Genomic DNA, 18,307 nt, shown 5'->3' with positions numbered 1-18,307 from the left:
GGTGTCATGCATGGTAGGCATGCACTTCACCTACTTGAGCTAATCCTCAGTCTGTTTTTAAACATTTAAATTTAAAGTCTTTATCTGGGTGCGACGTACATGCCTATGATCCCAGCGCTCCTGAGGCTGAGACAGGATTACCTGGACTACACATAATGAGGTCCTATCTCAAATAAAATAAAATCACATTGCTTACGCTGACTTAAATGCTTACAAAATGTCACACTTTCAGACGTAAGCAATGTGGACAGATCAGTGCTGTAGGCTCCGGAGAATTGTGGAGGAACTTTAGAGGAGAGGCTTAGGGAGGAGGTGGGCGCTGGCTGTGCCTTGCTTGGGAAGGATGAAAATGTAACTGCTCTGGGAGAGAGATGGTCTTGACAGCGTCTCACGTCTGTTGTCTCACAGGCAGCTCTAGGCCTTCAGCACACGACAAAATATCCACCATTAGTGTTGCTGAAACAGGTTCAGAAATGATTCCGAAGACAGCCACGTCTCCTACGTTCATGCTTTCCCTTTCTGGTCCTCAGTGACACCAGTTTACAATGTCCACATCACTGCAGAAAAACACATACGGCTTCTTATGAGATATTATTTATACATAAGTCCTGGGTCAACAAAAGTGGGCTGGTCTTCAAACATTTTGACGCCGGAGGGCAGGGAAACAAGGTCTTCTGTAGTCCAGGCCGGCCTTGAACTCAGGATCCCCAACCTTCCAAGTTCTAGAAAAACAGATGTGTATCCCCATACCTGGCTAGTATTCAAATTTGTTTATTTGTTTGTTTGTTTTGCAGTCCTGACTGGCCTTGAACTCACATGTAAACCAGGCTAGTCTCTGCTTCCTTAGTGTTGAGATTAAAGGTGTGCGCCACTACCCCTGGCTCAGACTTACTTTTAAGTGATGGAGCTCATTTGAAAAGTGCCAGATAAAATGCACAGAGGGAGAACTGTGGGCATCGCAGGCCTGGCCCACTTAGCTCCCCTTCGCCTTCCTGGTGGCCCTGGTACCAGGATCCTGAACTCCTTTGGAAGACACTCGATTCAAACATTGCAGGGATACCTGTGGCGAGCTCGATCCTAGGCTGTTGGCTACAGAACTAAAAATCGTTGTCAACTCAGGAAGCAAAACCGAGTGCACCCACTGGATGCCTCTGGACCTCCTTTCCAGGTGCAGAAAGGCGAACCTTTTTTTTTAAACTTAAAAGTTAATTTTGTGGTCTATTTCTGCCGTTTGCTGTCTTGTACTAGAGGAAGCCTAGTACTCATGGCCTGCTCAGACTAGTTTGTACTAGTTTCTGAGCACTATCTCTTCTTCAGGAATTTCATAAGCCAATGGTACTTGGAAGTCGCCATGGTTTGGGGCATTTGAACCACAGAAACCAGCACCAGCATTTGATATTTTGCTTTTCCTTGAGAGCCACATGAACCTTATGCCGCTGGTTAGGGTCTATATGGAAGAACTTTTTAATATCAGCAAATCCAGTATAAAGACTTTTACTGCATTTACTGTATTTGTGCTAGTCTGTCTCTCTGTCTCTCTGTCTCTCTGTCTCTCTCTCCCCTCTCCCTTTCTCTTCCTCTCCCTCCTCATCCCCTCCCCTCCCTCTCCCCCCTCTCTCTGTGTTGTATAAATGCACACACCACAGCACACATGTAGAGGTCAGAGGACAATCATAAGAGTCGGTTTTATCCTTCCATTATTTGAGTTCTGGAGATCAAATTTAGGTTGTGAGGCTTGGTAGCAAGTTCTTTTACCCTCTCAGCCACCTTCCTGGCTCCAAATGCAAGACTTCTATCATCTTGGCTGCACATTTGTAAAGTATGTATTGTGCAAGGTGCTAGATAAGTTTTCTTGGGCCCTTTTGTCGGGATGAAGACCGTCTGGTCCACTCTTGACTCTATCTTCCCTGGCTCAGGGGGCTTCCTAAACCTGACTTCCCACTCCGCAGTCACTTTGTCTCTGCTCATATCCATGTGAGTGATGTTGAGGAAGCAAGGGTTAACCATGAGCCTAATATCAAAGAGGAGGCAATGAGTCACGAGCTTGAAATAAGCACTCTTCTCCCTTTCCTCCCTTTCCTCCCTTTTCTCCTCCCTTTCCTCTGGCAGCCTGGCTGAGAATCAGATCGGTAACAAAGGAGCCAAAGCCCTGGCCAGATCCCTCCTGGTTAACAGAAGCCTCGTCACACTCGAGTAAGTAGGACACACACTCCGGGCCCCTGGGATAAGGGAAACTTAAGCTCTCTCCCTTCTTTGACTATCTTGATTTTCTCCATCCCTTCTCCCACTCCCAGACTCAGCCCATTTAGAATAGTCAGTGGCTGAGCTCTTGAGACCACGTGTTCTTCCAGGAAAGCTGAGAAAGCAACCCCACTGATTGTCTCTTGAACTTCATTTCACAAAACGCTTGATTCTTGACCCTGACCTGGAACTGTCTCTGTCACACTTAGCTCACACATGCACATGCACACACACACACGTGTGTGTATATATATTAGCAGTGGGCCTTTCTACCCATGACCACCTGAAATAATGACTCTGAGACTTGCTTGGGCTCATTCTCTGACTAGCTCACAACTTAACCTGTTTATTCTACTCTAACTCCTGCCACACGGCTAGTTACCTCCCGTCTCTCCTCAGGTACCTATGGCTGTCTCCATCAGCATTCTGGGTGATTCTCTTCCTGCACCTGACTCTAGTCCAGAATTCCTCTCTCTCTGCCGGAACCCCCCCCTTCCTATTTCTGCTTCAGTTAATAGGCCTTTTTTTTTTTTTTTATTGACAGGTAATGTTTCCACACAGAATACAATAACACACACATACACAAACACACACACACACACACACACACCACATACATGATCTCTGCCATGGTTTCATCAAATGTGAAAGCCTTAATCCCAATTCATTCCCTTTATGATTATAGACATAAAATGGTGGTGCCTTTTTACCCCTCTTCCCACCTCAGTAGCTTCCCTTCTCTTGTTTCTTCTAGCCTCCGGAGTAACAGCATTGGACCACCAGGGGCTAAGGCTCTGGCCGATGCTCTGAAGATAAACCGAACGCTAACTTCTCTAAGGTATGTGGACCTGTGGCACTCCTGGCCCTGTGGCAGGAAAGGGCCCAGAAAACAAAACCCTGGCTATAGGAGATGCTGTAAAGTGGGGGAGGATTAAACATGGAGACTTTGGGGTGTCATCAAGCTTCACATTCCAGATTCTCCCGATTCTGTAGGTAGTCTTGGCTGGCCTGGAGCTTGCTATGTAGGTCAGACTACAGTTCCGCCTGTCTCTGCCTCCTAAGAAATGGAATTAAAGGTGTGCACTACCACACCCAGCCCCAGGAGAGTGTTTTTGTCTGGTTTGGTTTTTTTTTTTTTTAAAAAAAAGATTTATTTACTTATTTAAGTAAGTACACTGTAGCTGTCTTCAGATCTTTTTATGGATGGTTGTGAGTCACCATGTGGTTGCTGGGATTTGAACTCCAGACCTTCAGAAGAGCAGTTGGGTGCTCTTACCCACTGAGCCATCTCACCAGCCCTTGGTTTGGTTTTTTAAGACAGGGTTTCTCTGTGTAGCCCTGGCTGTCCTGGAACTGATATAGATCAGGCTGACCTTGAACTCAGAGATCCACTTCTCTTTGCCTCTCAAATTCTGGGATTAAAGGTGTGGGCTACCACTGCCTGGCAAAGTTTTTGTTTTTTTATTGAAATTTAATTCTATGCAATCTTATCATTTTGAAGTTTATCATTCACTGGCATTTTATACATTCACAATATTGTACAACTACTTCCTCTGTCTAGTTTCAAAATGTTTTTGACTCTTAGTATTTGCTCTCTTTCTCCTTTTCTCCCAGTCCTTATTAAGTTTTCTACTGATTTATTGATTCTGGACATTTCATATAAATGGAGTTATACAATAAGAGCTTTGTGTCTGTCTTCTTCAACTAGCATAATATTTTCAAGTTCATCAATATTGTAGCATATTGGTATTTTCTTGCATTTTATACCTGAATAGTATTCTACTGTATGGGCAGAGCACCATCTGCTTACCCATTCACGTGCAGACAGACATGTAATGTGTCTTTTTCACACTTCTATGCAGCTTCTATCTTTTGACTATTGTGAATAATGCCGCCTGCGACATTTGTGTAGAAGTATTCAAGTACCTGTCTTTAATCCTTTGGAGAACATACCTAGAAACAGAATTGCTAGGGCACATGCAAGTCTAAGTTAAGAACTGCCAGACTATCCCACAGAGGCTGGACAGTCTCGCCAGCAGTGTGAGGCTTCCAGCTTTGCCACTTCTCCACTGTTACCTGGGTACTGTGGCTCTTGACTGCAATGGGAACTACCTGACCTCACTAATTATACCAACAGATAGCACGGCCACTTTGTCTCTAGTTGGCGAGCAGCTACTCAGAGACTCCATCCAGGAAGGCTAACGGTCTTTCCCGGTGATGGACCTTGAAAAGGTCATCATTGGTAAATTTTTCACAGAAGTCAGTTGCCTCCTGTCTTGGGCCTCTAAGGCAGGTATCCCCACTGCAGTATGAGTTCAGGCCACTGCTGGGCATCTCTTGCTCTGCTGGTAACACATCCCTCCTTGCCTCTGTAGCCTCCAAAGCAACATGATCAAGGATGATGGCGTCATGTGCATGGCTGAGGCCCTGGTCTCCAACCAGACCATCTCCATGCTACAGTGAGTGGACATGACTCCCACTGCCCCCTTCCTCCTGCTGGCCTCTGCCTTGCTCCTGACAGAGAGAACAGGAGACAATCCTGAGGCTTTCTGACCTACCTGTATAGACCCTGAAAAACGTTACCTGCTTTTGCAGAGAATAGGTTTAGCTTTGGTTTTTCAAAACCTACTTTTAATGATGGTTCTGAAATGCTTTAACCTCCCTTCTAGCCCACCACCCACCAGAGGTAGTGGAAAAGAAAGATTACTAGGGCCGGGCGTGGTGGCACACACCTTTAGTCCCAGCACTCGGGAGGCAGAGGCAGGCGGATTTCTGAGTTTGAGGCCAGCCTGGTTTACAGAGTGAGTTCCAGGACAGCCAGGGCTATACAAAGAAACCATGTCTCAAAAAACCAAAAAAAAAAAAAAAAAAAAAATTACTAGGATACAGGGGAAGTGGACCTGTTTAGAAATTGTTCTTTGGAGCAAATCCCATCTGTGTTGTCAGGAAGTCAACAGTTTAGTTTTCAGGATTCAGCAGTTGCAGCTTGATCCACTTGCAAATACTTCACCAATACACCAGCAGTCCGTCCGGTTCAGTAGTGTCTGGATAGCAAACAGGAATCAACAGCATTGGCACAGGCCTAGCACAAGACAGCAGGAGGAACCAGCAGGGATGCCAGGGACAGTTCTTTGCTCTGCCTCTCTCAAGGATGTGAAGAGCAGTGAAGATATGAGACCAAGAAGCATTGCAAAGCTAGCTATGCAAGTCCCTGTCACTGTCCACTGAGTCCTATTTGTACGCCCTCCAAATATCACGTGTCTGCCTAGGCGTGTGAGTCTGTCTCAGCTGACATCACTCTGCCAATTGGCCAGAGTCCGAGGAAGCGGCAAGAAACTGCCCAGAAATTTTTGGTGCATTTCTTTCTATGGAGTCATGAGAAACGGAACTCAGCTATGCAGTGTAAGGTGAACCAATACATACTTTTCATTAGTGGAGAATCCTTTATCACGTTGTGTTGTGGTAAATAAATCTCTAACCCAAATATACCCTGGCAATGAAAATACAACTCAATTAATATGAATACATGCTGTGCGCCTAGACTGGGCAGATCTACCGCTACACTACCATCTTCTTCATCTATCTATTCCCTTAGAACTTGCGGTTTCTCCAGGCCATGTGCTTCTGCTCTGCCTTTCTTCTTCCTCCTCCTCTTCATCTTCTCCCTCTCCCATTTTCTTCTTCTCTTCTCCACCTTCTGCTCCACCTTCCCTTTTATCTGCCCAATCATCAGCTCTCCTTTATTTTACAAATTAAGGTGGGAAGCAGGTTTACAGGATGTCACCTGAGTGCTGACTCATTCCTTGTTCACAACCACTCAAGGGAGAACAGAATTAACATCAAATATAATTGGCCCCAGGGCTATCCACAACGTTGACCTTTGTGTTTGCCCCAGCAAAAAACCATTCAACACAACTGACTTTCCAAAGAAACCATAAGTTTCCACTTCAAATAAGTATGAAGAATTACTGAAAACAAAAACAAAAACAAAAACAACTGCCAACCCAGAAAATCATCCCCACGATGTAGGAAAAGAACACTGCACTCTTTTATTGAAAAAGCACTAATGTGACCATATTAAGCAACATCATGCACAACTGTCAGTGAGGTTGCAAAGACAGAGGTCCCACCCTTCCACAGCCCAGCAGAGGTGTCCCCTTCCATCGCATTCTCAAGGGCAAGCATCTCATGGCTCCCTGTCTTTCCATTGTATGGAGGGGGTTCTAACTTTACACAGGAGAGGTCCTTTCCCATCTGTCCTGTATCTCTTGCCTGGGAAGTTTCTTGGCCTCGAACTCAGAAATCCACCTGCCTCTGCCTCCCAAGTGCTGGGATTAAAGGCGTGTGCCACCACGCCCAGCCTGCCTGGGAAGTTTCTTGAGGTGGGAGGGATCCAGATGGGAACTCAACCTTGCTAGCTGGCCAGCTTGTGCATGAAGTCTCTCATACAGGGGGCTGTTGAGCATGCTCAGCCTCCTGCTTCCAGCTGCCCTTTCCCCTTAACTCTGTCAACAGACCCTTTGAGTGTAAATGGAGATGGTCCCCTATTTGTCCTTGATCTTGCACCTGCAACCCAGACTGGCTTTGGCCTGGGTGTGACTGTGACTGGCTTTGCTGACAGACCCTTCTCATCGCTCACAGGCTACAGAAGAACCTAATTGGGCTCACAGGAGCCCGGCAGATGGCAGATGCCTTGAAGCAGAACAGGAGCCTGAAAGCACTCATGTGAGAAAGGCCAAAAGACCAACTTGGTATTCTCGGGTCAAGCAGAAGACCAGCCCTCCCTACATACTTGTGGTGGGGGGAATGGATGAGGGGATGAGATGGAGGAGTAGATGGATGGGAGGTAGGTGGATATAGGAGTGGATAGGTTGATGGCTAACTGGATACAAAGAGGGGTCTCTGAGGGGTTTAGGGAAGGACTGGGCGGGCCTCAAACCTCACAGGCATACTTTCATTCCTGCTTCCCTGCTCTTAGAAGGAAACATCATCTCTTGGCCATCTTCATATAAAGTCTCATACCTCTAAGGGCTAACTCCAAAGAGTTACGATTGGGGTCACCTGATCACCCGCAGCAACTACTGATGAGGACAACTGAGGCCCAATTGCACTGGACAGCCTTGAGACAGAGGTAGTCACCTCTGAGCTCTGATGCCTAGGTGCGACCCACCACCATGTGTCTCTTGCAGGTTTTCCAGTAATACCATTGGCGACAGAGGTGCCATAGCCCTGGCTGAGGCCCTCAAGGTGAACCAGGGCCTGGAGAACTTAGAGTGAGTCTGCCTGGGAACCCTTCATGGTTGATAATCACCCTTGCCTGAGCCCATTTCCATGAGAAAGCCCTACCAACCCTAGCCCAGTGCTGTCTCTGCCCCTCTGTCCATCTTTTGTCCTGTTTTGTCCATAGCTCACTTCTCTACAGGGCTTTTTTGTTTTGTTTTGTTTTTTGTTTTTCGAAACAGGGTTTCTCTGTATAGCCCTGGCTGTCCTGGAGCTCACACTGTAGTCCAGGTTGACCTTGAACTCAGAAATCCGCCTGCCTCTGCCTCCCGAGTGCTGGGATTAAAGGTGTGCGCCACCACGCCTGGCTTCTCTGCAGTTTTTACGAAACAGTGTCTATATGCCTTGTCCTAAGTGAGCACCAGTGGCTGAAGCTTTGGAAGTGGGGCGGGGCTGGCTGCATTCTGCTGCCACGTTAGGATGGCTTTGCCATGTCATTCTCTCTGTGGTGAACCTAACATGTTTGCAGCCCCATGTCAAGGCTGCAAACCTCAGGGCTTGTCTCCTCGAGGAGACAGGACAGGCTAGGTCTCCTGGCCTTGAGCTGGCAGGAGCTCGAAAGTGGTGATGGGAGAGGAAAGGGGGATGAGGAGAGCAGGTCCTAGGGGCCCAGCTCCCTGCTGAATCCCATGGGCATGGCTCCAGGCTGGGTCAGACACCTCCCTCCAGGTCCCAGGACAGCCACATCAACAGTCCCATGTCTGCAGCCTACAGAGCAATTCCATCAGTGACATGGGAGTGACGGTGCTGATGCGAGCCCTCTGCAGTAACCAGACACTCTCCAGTCTCAAGTAAGCCCTGACCCCCAACCCCACAGCCGGGATGTTGTCCCTTTGACCAGTGGGAATACAAGGCCCCTGGGACTGGAGAAATCTGTAGTTGGTACAATGGATCTAGAATGAGGCACTCTCCCTTTCCCTACTTTGTCAGCTGTGGCACTAGTGGGCTGCTCCCCTAAGTACAAGTCCTTCAGGGGCCATTTGTTCCTCTTAACTCAGATCCCACCCTTTTCCTCTGGTGTGTTCTCGACTGTTGGCAGTCTAGAGTAGGACACCGAGTAGAACCCCGGCCGGCTGGAACAGGTTCCTTCACATTTTGTCCCAGGAGACAAAGGGCCTGTGGTTTCTTGGGGTTTGAAAAGCCTAGAACCTGGGCTTGCTCTGTCAGAAGCCTCACTTACATGACTGAATGCCCAGTCTTATGTCTCCTCAGCCTACGAGAAAACTCCATCAGCCCAGAGGGAGCCCAGGCCCTCGCTCAAGCTCTCTGCAGGAACAACACTCTGAAGCGCTTGGAGTACGTGGTAGACAGGGTCAAAGGGGGATTCGCTTCTCCCCTTGCTCAGCTCACCATTACGGTGGGCTAGACCTTGGCATCGTCAGAGCGTACAAGGTTGGACAAGGGCTTGATTTGGGAAGGGTCAGCAAGGAGACCTGGTATCTATTGGCAACCCTGACATGAGAACTCTCCAGCCTTATCCCTGGAGATGGATAAGCACATGGGAGAGGACCCTAAGGAGTTGGCATGGAACCCTGCCGATAGGCAGTAAGTCCTGTTTTTGGTTCTAGTGTCCTGGTGGCACACCCTGTAATGACACTGAGTACTCTTGGCACACCAGAGTTCTCCGTAAGCAGGAGCCACACAAACTCAGTATCAGTGCTGACTGTGTTTTGGGGAGGATGGGGAACTGAACTCTTAGTGACCAGGATGGGGGCTTCGTGGTAGCGCCTTACTAACTCCTGTTCCCTTTCTGTTAGCCTGACAGCTAATCTCCTCCATGACCGAGGTGCCCAGGCCATTGCAGTAGCTGTGGGAGAAAACCACTCTCTCACACACCTTCAGTAAGTCTCCCCTCCCCAGTCTCTATTCTCCTCAGCTGCAGGGCTACTCACAAACCAAGTATGGTAGATGGAACCTGGATTTGGGTTTCTGAGGTTATCCTCAGATAGACCTAGCTTGTGAGGCAGGCGTCATGGCTGTGACTCATGGTTGCCTGTGCTTCATGGAGAATATCTGAGCTTATTCCCATGGCTACCCTTAGTAAAACACTGGCCCTCTGGGGGCTGAGTCTTAAGGGAACTTCAGGAATCCCCCTGCCAGATCCTACACAGACTCACCCAGCCACCAGACCTCCTGGATCCCTAGAGCCTCTCCAGTCTATTCTTGCGCCATGTGGTTATGGGTCTGTATCTTTCCAGCCTGCAGTGGAACTTCATCCAGGCTGGTGCAGCCAGGGCCCTGGGACAAGCACTCCAGCTGAACAGGACCCTGACAACCTTAGAGTAAGCTGGCCTGTGGGGATGAGGGGTAGTTTCCAGATACAAGGAAGGTCTGATGATCTTTAAAAATAGTTTCCTCTACCATAAGCTTTCAGTCCTTGTTTCAGTCCTCACCTGGAGGCCTGGAGGGAGGGAGGGAGGCAAGGAAGAGGGGGGTTGGGTGGGCGCTGGGATGTGGTGGTTCAACTTTAATTCCAGCACTTGGGAGGAAGAGGCAAGTGGATCTGTGAATTTGAGGCCAGCCTGGTCTACAGAGTGACCAGGACATCTAGGGCTTCACAGAAAATACTGGTGTGTTTGTGTGTGTGTTAAGTTTGTGAGTGTGCTGGTCCTTGCCTTTAACCTTGAGACAGTTCATTTTTCCCTCTTTCTATATATGCCAGGCAATCTGGCTGCGAGCTTCTGGGGTTTCTCATTTGCTCCCAGTCTCCCTGGAGGAGAGCTAGAGTTACAGATATGTGCTACTGCATCTAGCTTTATGTGGGCTGTGGGCATCTTAACTCGGGACCTTCTGCTTACAAGGCAAGCCTTTACCCACTGAGCCACCTCCACAGCCCAAGGCTTAGATGCCCGAGCCTCCTTTGTGTCACCTTTTAGTTTCTTCTCCATCTTTCATACATCTTCTCTAGCTGGCCCTTCTCACTCTCTCTTGCTGTTTTAAGACACTGGTGTTCCTCAGGGTTCCAGTTGCTCAACTCCTAATGACTCCCATGGGTGGTTTGAATGAGAACAGCCCCCATGGGCTCATATATTTGAAGTTGGTGGAACTGTATGGTTAGGATGAGGTGTGGCTATGTTGGAGGAAGTGAGATAGTGGGGATGGACTGTGAGGCTTCAAAAACACAAGCTATTCCCAGTTAGTGCTCCCTGTCTTATGCCTGTGGATCCAGATATAAGCTCTTAGCTATTGTTCCAGCACCATGTCTGTCAGCTGCCTGCTGCCACATTCTCCACTATGATGACGATGGTCCTAGACTCACATCCTCTGAAACTGTAAGCCTCCAATAAACTCTTTCTTCTCTAAGTTGCCTTGGCCATGGTGTGTTATCAAAGCAATAGAAAAGTAACTCGGAAACTAACCCAGCAGTGTCCTTTCCAGCACAGCGGTCCACAGCCATGTTGCCTTGTACCCTCAGTGGCTCAGGTATTGCAAGCTGCTGCATTTCTTTGCATGCAGACCTGCTTCTTAGTTCTCCCTCTGACCCCCGGGACCAATCACTGTGCAAGCCTGGGGCTGGGCTCCCACCACTCCCAGCTCATCTGTAAGTCCTGCTACTTCTTCTCCACTGCCCCTCCTAAGACTTCTGTCAACTGCTACCATCCAAGCCATATCAACACACTGTGTGACCTCCATCCACAGCTAGGCCATCCTCTTCAAGCTGTTACCAGAGAGCTTTCCAAAACATCCATTGACCTTATAAAGTGACTGCACCTGTGGAGTGGAATGTAACCCTGAAGCCTGGATTCCAAGGTCCCCAAAGCTCTGCCTCCTCATACTTCAAAGCCTCTGCCCTCATCATTCCATGAACTCAGGTTTCTTTAGATGTTCCAGCTTTCTCTCTCAGTCCTTGGTTTGGCTTAGTTTATTTCTTCTGGGTACCACACTGGGGTAGGGCCTTCGCTGGTCTTCCCTGTAGCTTAGACCTGGCCTATCGATTTGCTCATTTAATAGTGCCTTCCTAGCTGAGTTCTGAGAGGGCATTATTAATAAGTTACTTGTCTATTGCTATAATAAAACACATGACCAACACCAACTTGGAAAGGAAAGGATTTATTTCCCCTTACAGCTTGTAAGCCAGTCCATCTCTGAGGAAGCCAGGACAGGAACTTAGAGATAGAAGGGGTGGAGACCACTGAGGGGTGCTGCTCACTGGCTTGTTCTTGGCGTGCTCAGTTTATTTTCTTATATGTCCCAGGACTACCTACCCAGGGTTAGCACCACCCACAGTTTGATGGACCATCCCACTTCAATAAATAATACATAAATCAGCCACAGGCTTGCCACAGGCTGTTCCTGTTCACTTGTCTTAGATGACTCTAGTTTGGGTCAACTTGACAAACACTAGCCAGTACATGGCAGAATGGTGCTTGTTGCTTTGGGCCCCCAGCACCTGGGACACATTCAGATGCTTGCTAATGAATACGAAGTGTTTCCTGACACATGGCAATGTCCATTTGTCCCAACCCCACTTACTGTCCCAGAATTTACTTTTGTCTTCCAACTGGAAGTAGGAGAAAAGATGCATAAAACCTAGCCAGCAAGAACGGCAGAGCAGGGCAGTGCTGGTGCACGCCTTTAATCCCAGCATTCGGGGGCAGAGGGAGGAAGATTTCTGGATTTGAGGACAGTTAGGGGTACACAGAAAACTCTATCAAAAAACAGCCTCCCTCCCCACCTAGAAGAGTGGTGCAGAGAGGCCTCCAGGTAAATCTTCCTGTTGGTTTTGAAAAGCATACTTTTGGTCTCAAACCTTGTTGATAGCAATTTCTGTCTCTTTTCTTGTCTGTCTCGGACAGTTTGCTCAGACACACACAGACTTCTCTTCTCATCTGCATGGACAGTTTGCTCAGATACACACAGACTTCCCTCAGTTCCTCTGTGCATTAATTATGAGGCCAAGGGCACAATGGCTGCCCAACAAAGACAATTATCTAAGGTGACTCGATATAGGTCTGGTGTGTGTAAAGGGGCCAACCCCATAGACCTCGCCCAGAGAGTTGGCTAGAGCTTTGTTTATACCACTGGGTCACACTGTGTTCAGCTTACAGGAGAATGCCATAGGGGATGAAGGAGCTTCCTCAGTGGCTGGCGCACTGAAGGTCAACACAACCCTCACTGCTCTCTAGTAAGTCCTGTGGGCATGGCAGCCAAGTAGATCACCCCCTCACCAAGTAGATCACCCCCTTCGCCACCCCCCCTCATGCCACAGCCACCTTTGTTTATTAGTCTGGGAAAGCTGTTTGGCTTTTCTAATATTAGTGATTGGGTAATCAAGCATGTAGGAAGGACTGCAGGTGCTGACAGCAGTCGCCCCAGGTCCTTCCAGAAGACCACCCTATCTCCATCCACATCTAGACCTTGTTCTCAGGTGTCAAAATAGAGGTGGGAGATGCAATGTTCTTGGAGGAATCACAGGAAAATGATCCTTAGTGCCATTTTGCAACAGAGTAGGGAGGGAAGCCTGGTGCAGGGCAGGGAGGGGCCCGGAGCACAGGAGGCCGATTACCCACTGATTGATTGCATTACCTCTTGTATAGCCTACAGGTGGCCTCCATTGGTAGCCAGGGGGCCCAGGCACTTGGGGAGGCCCTCGCTGTGAACAGAACCTTGGAGATTCTTGAGTGAGTATTCCTGGTGCTGTTGACAGATGTTTGCTGAAAAACTCTGAAGCTACAGATTCCAAAGGAATAACTGTGAAGACAGACGTCTACACAGACAATTTCATATCTTGTGGGTTTTATGCTCTGTCTTCTCCGTTTCCACTTTGTCTTCCCCTGCAGTCACTATGGCATTATGGGTTGGGCCTGTTCCAGACAAACAGGCTCTACTTAGTGGTATCCCCCCAACCCTACACCCCAGGAATCAGCAGCCAACTCCTGGTGTGGGTGGGGCTCCCCACATGCCCATGTCCCTTCTGCTCTCTCGGGTCCTGTAGCCACAGAGCACTGTGCACCTCGGGATGGAGAGCCACTGCTCCTATCTCAGCCTACGCTTTCCTTCTCTGGAGTAGAAAAAGGACAGGCGGGGCTGCAGAGATGGCTCAGCTGTTAAGAGCACTGACTGCTCTTCCAGAGGTCCTGAGTTCAATTCCCAGCACCCACATGGTGGCTCACAACCATCTGTAATGAGATCTGGTGTGTCTGAAGACAGCTACAATGCACTTACATACATTAAATAAATAAAATCTTTTTTTTAAAAAAAAAAGAAAAAAGAAAAAGGACAGACATCCTCTAAGTGCACAGGAAGAAACAGTCCCAATCCCTGTGATTGGTAATGTCCAGATAGGCCCATACCCATCTGAAGGACATCAGTGTCACCCCACAGCCTATCTATGCACCTCAGGCTTCTCACTTGCCCTGACAGCTTACGAGGAAACGACGTTGGGGCAGCTGGAGCCAAGGCCTTGGCAAATGCTTTGAAGTTAAACTCCAGTCTCCGAAGACTCAAGTAAGTGATCATGTGTGACCCACACGCAAGACAAAACAGCCAACTTCTGCCAGCACTTTTCAGATAAGTACACAATTTCCTTTGGTTGCTTCCTTCTACATGTTAACTGACTGCAGTGTTCTATTACTGACCACATCCACCGAAGGTAGCTTTGCTCATTCTCCTTAAATAATTTACTTATAATTGACTTACAATACATGTATGGTCTAGGGTAAAGTACCTGCGTACAGTTTAGAGGTCAAATGTCAATCTAGCGGTTGCTATGGTGCCTGTGGACAATCAACCTCAGAACTGCTCATGTCATCCTCATCTCCTTACATCTTTTCTGTCCTGAAGACTCAGCATGGTTCTCCATTCTCTGTCTAGTCTCCAGGAGAACTCGCTGGGGATGGATGGGGCCATATTTGTTGCCTCTGCGCTGTCTGAGAACCACGGCCTGCACCATATTAAGTGAGTACTGAGTGGCACCCATCTTTTCCAGCGACTTTGGCTGAGCCCCAAAACTGCTCCCAAACCAGTTTCTGCCTTTAGTCCAGTTCTGGGAGTGAGGTGATCTGAAGACACTCTGACGACTCCAGGAGAGACTAGGTCTAAGAAGGAACATGCCAGAGTGGTGTGTGTAGGAGGAATCCCAGAAGGGCAAATTCAGTAGGGTCCTGAATTCATTATAGTGACAATCACTCTACTAAAGACAACCTAAAGATGCTGAGGTCTGCTCTAACTCTTCTGTCCTAGTCTCCAGGGGAATCCCATTGGGGAATCTGCTGCCAGGATGATCTCAGAGGCTGTCAAGACAAATGCTCCCACTTGCACTGTGGAGATGTAAGGAAAGCAAGTCTGGAGGACCATGCAGAGACTCCACCACAAGCTTCTGCTCAGAGGACCTCTGGTCTCTGCAAGTCTTCCTGGGATCGGAGATGCTGCTGGGCCAGCTCTCAAGCTGGTCTCCTCAACAGGAGGGGAAGGTGCTCCAGCAGGGTTCATAGGCACCTTGCCTGCCCAGGGTCAGCCAAAGGAAAGATGGCTACTGTTCTGGGATGGAGAAGGAAAGGGTCTGCCACCAGGGTCTGGCACTCAGGAGCAAAGTCTCAAAGCTCTACAAAGTAGGAGGCTGGTCCTGGCTTACTCATCCCCAGGGTCTCCACATGACCCAACTCAAAAGAACAAAAGACAACAAGATAAGGACAGTGTTCCCGCCCTGCACACTCACCGGCTGGCACCCTCAGTCTCTGCAGTCTTCAAGCCCATTAAGCACATTAACTTGCCAAAGGTGACAATGGGTTCATTTTTTTCAACAGAAGAAGAAAGTTTTGGGGTGTGACCCTTAGATACATATGGAGAAGATATGAGAAATATGGCAAGATAAACGAGAGGTTAATGCTAAGACTCTGGAGTAAGGGTTCAGTCTTCAAGGCTCCACAATCTTTGTAAGATCTCTCAGACATCTACCATGCCTGCCATAGTTGTCAGCCAGCACACTGATTGTCCATAGCGAATTACGTGTTGATACCTTGATGCCATTATCCTGATTTTAAGCTTTCAAAACCTGTACAGTGGCTGTACCTTCCCCAAGGAGACAAATGAGCTGTGCTACCCTGTGGCAAATTCCTTCCATTCTCTGACTGAAACAAGAAAACCTATGTGAACATCACAGGTCTCAATTAAGGCACTAAGATAAATGCTTATAAAGCCCACAGAGTAAGTACAGGCATGGTGGCGCACCTTTTTAACCTCAGCACTTGGGAGGCAGAGGCAGAGGCAGAGGCAGAGGCAGAGGCAGAGGCAGNAGAGGCAGAGGCAGAGGCAGAGGCAGAGGCAGAGGCAGAGGCAGAGGCAGAGGCAGAGGCAGAGGCAGAGGCAGAGGCAATCTGTGAGTTTGAGGCCAGCCTGGTCTACCTAGTAAATTCCGGGACAGCCGAAACTACATAGTGAGACCCTGTCTTAAAAAGAAATGAGTAAAAAATCAAAAAGAAAAAAAAATAAAAACAACAACAACAACAACAACAACAACAACAAAACAAAAAGGAAAAAAAGAAATGAGTATGCAGGAGCTGGACATGTGGCACACACTCGTAATTCTAGTGCCTGAGGACAAGAAAGGAGGAGCATAAATTTGAGGCTAGCTTAAACTAAATAGTGAGTTTAAAAACAAAAACCTAAAACTTGAGTATTCAGAAGAGTTACCATGGCAGGTGACAGTTGATAGTGAGAGGTGACACTGTTTATGTAGGAAAAGAGGCAACAGAGCAACTCAGGAGACAAATGCAGCCTTGACAAAGAGATTAGACTTAAGCCAAGAATGGCCTGCAATCCCAGCACTTGGTGGAGGCAGGAGGATCAGGAGTTCAGGTCTTTGGATGCATAGTGAATTCAAGACCACTTTGTACTACATGAAATCCCATCCCAAGAAAACAAAGGAAAACAGGTGACTAAGGTGGGACAAGTGACCATCACGTGTGATTGAGACACAGCACTGATGGAGTATCTCTGCCTAAAATGTTTACCTAAGCCTAACTGTAGCGGTATGGCCACACAAAACCCAAATGCAGGGACTGTCTACTAAGCGGGCCTGCCTGCACAAAGATGCTACAGCAGCCTGGAGACTGTTTTACATTAAACAGAAAAAAAAAGCCCTAACAACGAAATACACCATCCTTAATTGTCTCCCAGTCTGGAGCAAACTGCAACCTCCTTCAGAGACATTGCTTGGAAAGGGAAAGTGCACCCCTTTGGTTTGAAGGGCATTGTTCCTGGGTACAGAATGGTAGCTTTCTTTGGTACTTTTATGATGTTGCTTTCTGCCTGGGGCTCCGTCCAGCTCTGAGGTGGCCCTGGGCTCCTTCTCTTGCACTGCCAGCAGCAGCAGTGGCACCATGCTGCTCTGTCCTTCTGACTTACCTTGTTTCTGGATGAAGCTTTCAGGACAGCAGTCAGCCAGCAAACGAACGCTGGGAAAGCTCTAACCTGTAGAAGCCTAGTGTGTGGTGTGAGGGTCTAGTGTGTGGTGTGAGGGCCTAGTGTGTGGTGTGAGGGCCTAGTGTGTGGTGTGAGGGCCTAGTGTGTGGTATGAGGGTCAAACACTGTAAGGAAGAAGGGTGCTCTCCAGAGACCCCCGAGCAAGCTCTACAGACCTACACGGCTCCCCTTTTCAGAGTCTGTCCAGAGTCCACTCTCGAGGCTTCCCAGCTGTCTGGCTAGCAAGGTCTCGCTGCTTCACTATAATGAAGCCAAACTGTGGGTCTGGACTGAGATGCGCTGCTAGCTGGACAGTGGATTGGCCTTCTCCCTGCTTGTCTTTTGTTTGATTTGGACAGTTTCTGCTGCTGCCTTCTGCATTCTCTCCACAGCACACCTTCTGCTGTTAAGTGCATCCTGCTACCTTCCATCTCAGACTTTAATTCTGTAGGATGATGCTTCGCCTTGGCTCCTCCAGCTTTAACGCTTCCATCTGTTTTCCACATCACTGAGCAGAGGTTGGCATTCACTCTGCTGTGGTCCTGGAAGCCTTGTGTGTTTACCCCCTATGAAAGTTTCCTCCTCCCTGCTTCTCTCTCCTTTGCTTCATTCTTCCTTCTGTCTCCCTTCACCCCTCTGGTTTTACTAGAATTCTGGGAGAGTACAGGGATAAGTGTGTTCTGTCCATAAATGTATCCGGAGCTCTCTCCTGACTGTGTGTTTGTCAGTCATGACTAGACATACATACTACATGTGTGTTAGTATAGTTCCAAAGTGTCCCTGACACTTGCTACTTGAACCTCCTGACTGCTGTCTCAGTTAACAAATTCTCAACTAGGACGCCGCGCCTCAAAGTACTTTTCTTTTCTTTTCTTTTTTAAAGATTTATTTATTTATTATATGTGAGTACACTGTAACTATCTTCAGACATCCCAGAAGAGGGCATCAGATCTCATTACGGGTGGTTGTGAGCCACCATGTGGTTGCTGGGATTTGAACTCTGGACCTTCGGAAGAGCAGTCAGTGCTCTTACCCGCTGAGCCATCTCTCTAGCCCTCGAAGCACTTTTCAATACAACTTTCCCATTAGGTGTAGTCCCCAAGCCTTTTTAACCTCCCAGCATCCCTTTAGACACTTGAATCTAGTTTAAGGCCGTCACCTGAGCTCGTCCTGTAACACTACGCCCTGGCTGGCCCACATCTTTCTATGTAGATCAGACTAGTCTTGAGCTCACAGAGATCCACCTGCCCTGTCTTCAAAGTGCTGGGATTAAAGACATGCAGTATCATGCTCAGCCCACAGTGATCTTTTCTTTTCTTTTTCTTTTTTTTCTTTTCCTTTCTCTCTCACTCTTTTCTTCTCTTCTCTTTTCTTTTCCTTCCTT

General features: G+C 48.1%; 1 protein-coding gene across 1 annotated transcript in view; it reads left to right on the top strand.

Annotated features, from left to right (window-relative positions):
• Positions 1–14,794, top strand: part of Nlrc3 (NLR family CARD domain containing 3) — a 19,699-nt gene extending 4,905 nt beyond the window's left edge. Inside the window, exons 4-17 of the mRNA XM_029544744.1 lie at positions 2,110–2,193; positions 2,996–3,079; positions 4,617–4,700; positions 6,883–6,966; positions 7,431–7,514; positions 8,229–8,312; positions 8,734–8,817; positions 9,279–9,362; positions 9,720–9,803; positions 12,563–12,646; positions 13,059–13,142; positions 13,885–13,968; positions 14,335–14,418; positions 14,704–14,794. Of these exons, the coding sequence (XP_029400604.1) occupies positions 2,110–2,193; positions 2,996–3,079; positions 4,617–4,700; positions 6,883–6,966; positions 7,431–7,514; positions 8,229–8,312; positions 8,734–8,817; positions 9,279–9,362; positions 9,720–9,803; positions 12,563–12,646; positions 13,059–13,142; positions 13,885–13,968; positions 14,335–14,418; positions 14,704–14,794 (1,183 nt within the window). The remainder of the gene's footprint in view (positions 1–2,109; positions 2,194–2,995; positions 3,080–4,616; positions 4,701–6,882; positions 6,967–7,430; positions 7,515–8,228; positions 8,313–8,733; positions 8,818–9,278; positions 9,363–9,719; positions 9,804–12,562; positions 12,647–13,058; positions 13,143–13,884; positions 13,969–14,334; positions 14,419–14,703) is intronic.
• The last annotated feature ends 3,513 nt before the right edge of the window (positions 14,795–18,307 follow it).

The sequence above is a fragment of the Mus pahari genome, chromosome 12 (genome assembly GCF_900095145.1).
Source record: "Mus pahari chromosome 12, PAHARI_EIJ_v1.1, whole genome shotgun sequence".
Lineage (NCBI taxonomy): Eukaryota > Metazoa > Chordata > Mammalia > Rodentia > Muridae > Mus > Mus pahari.
This window is presented reverse-complemented; position numbering and strand designations above follow the sequence as displayed.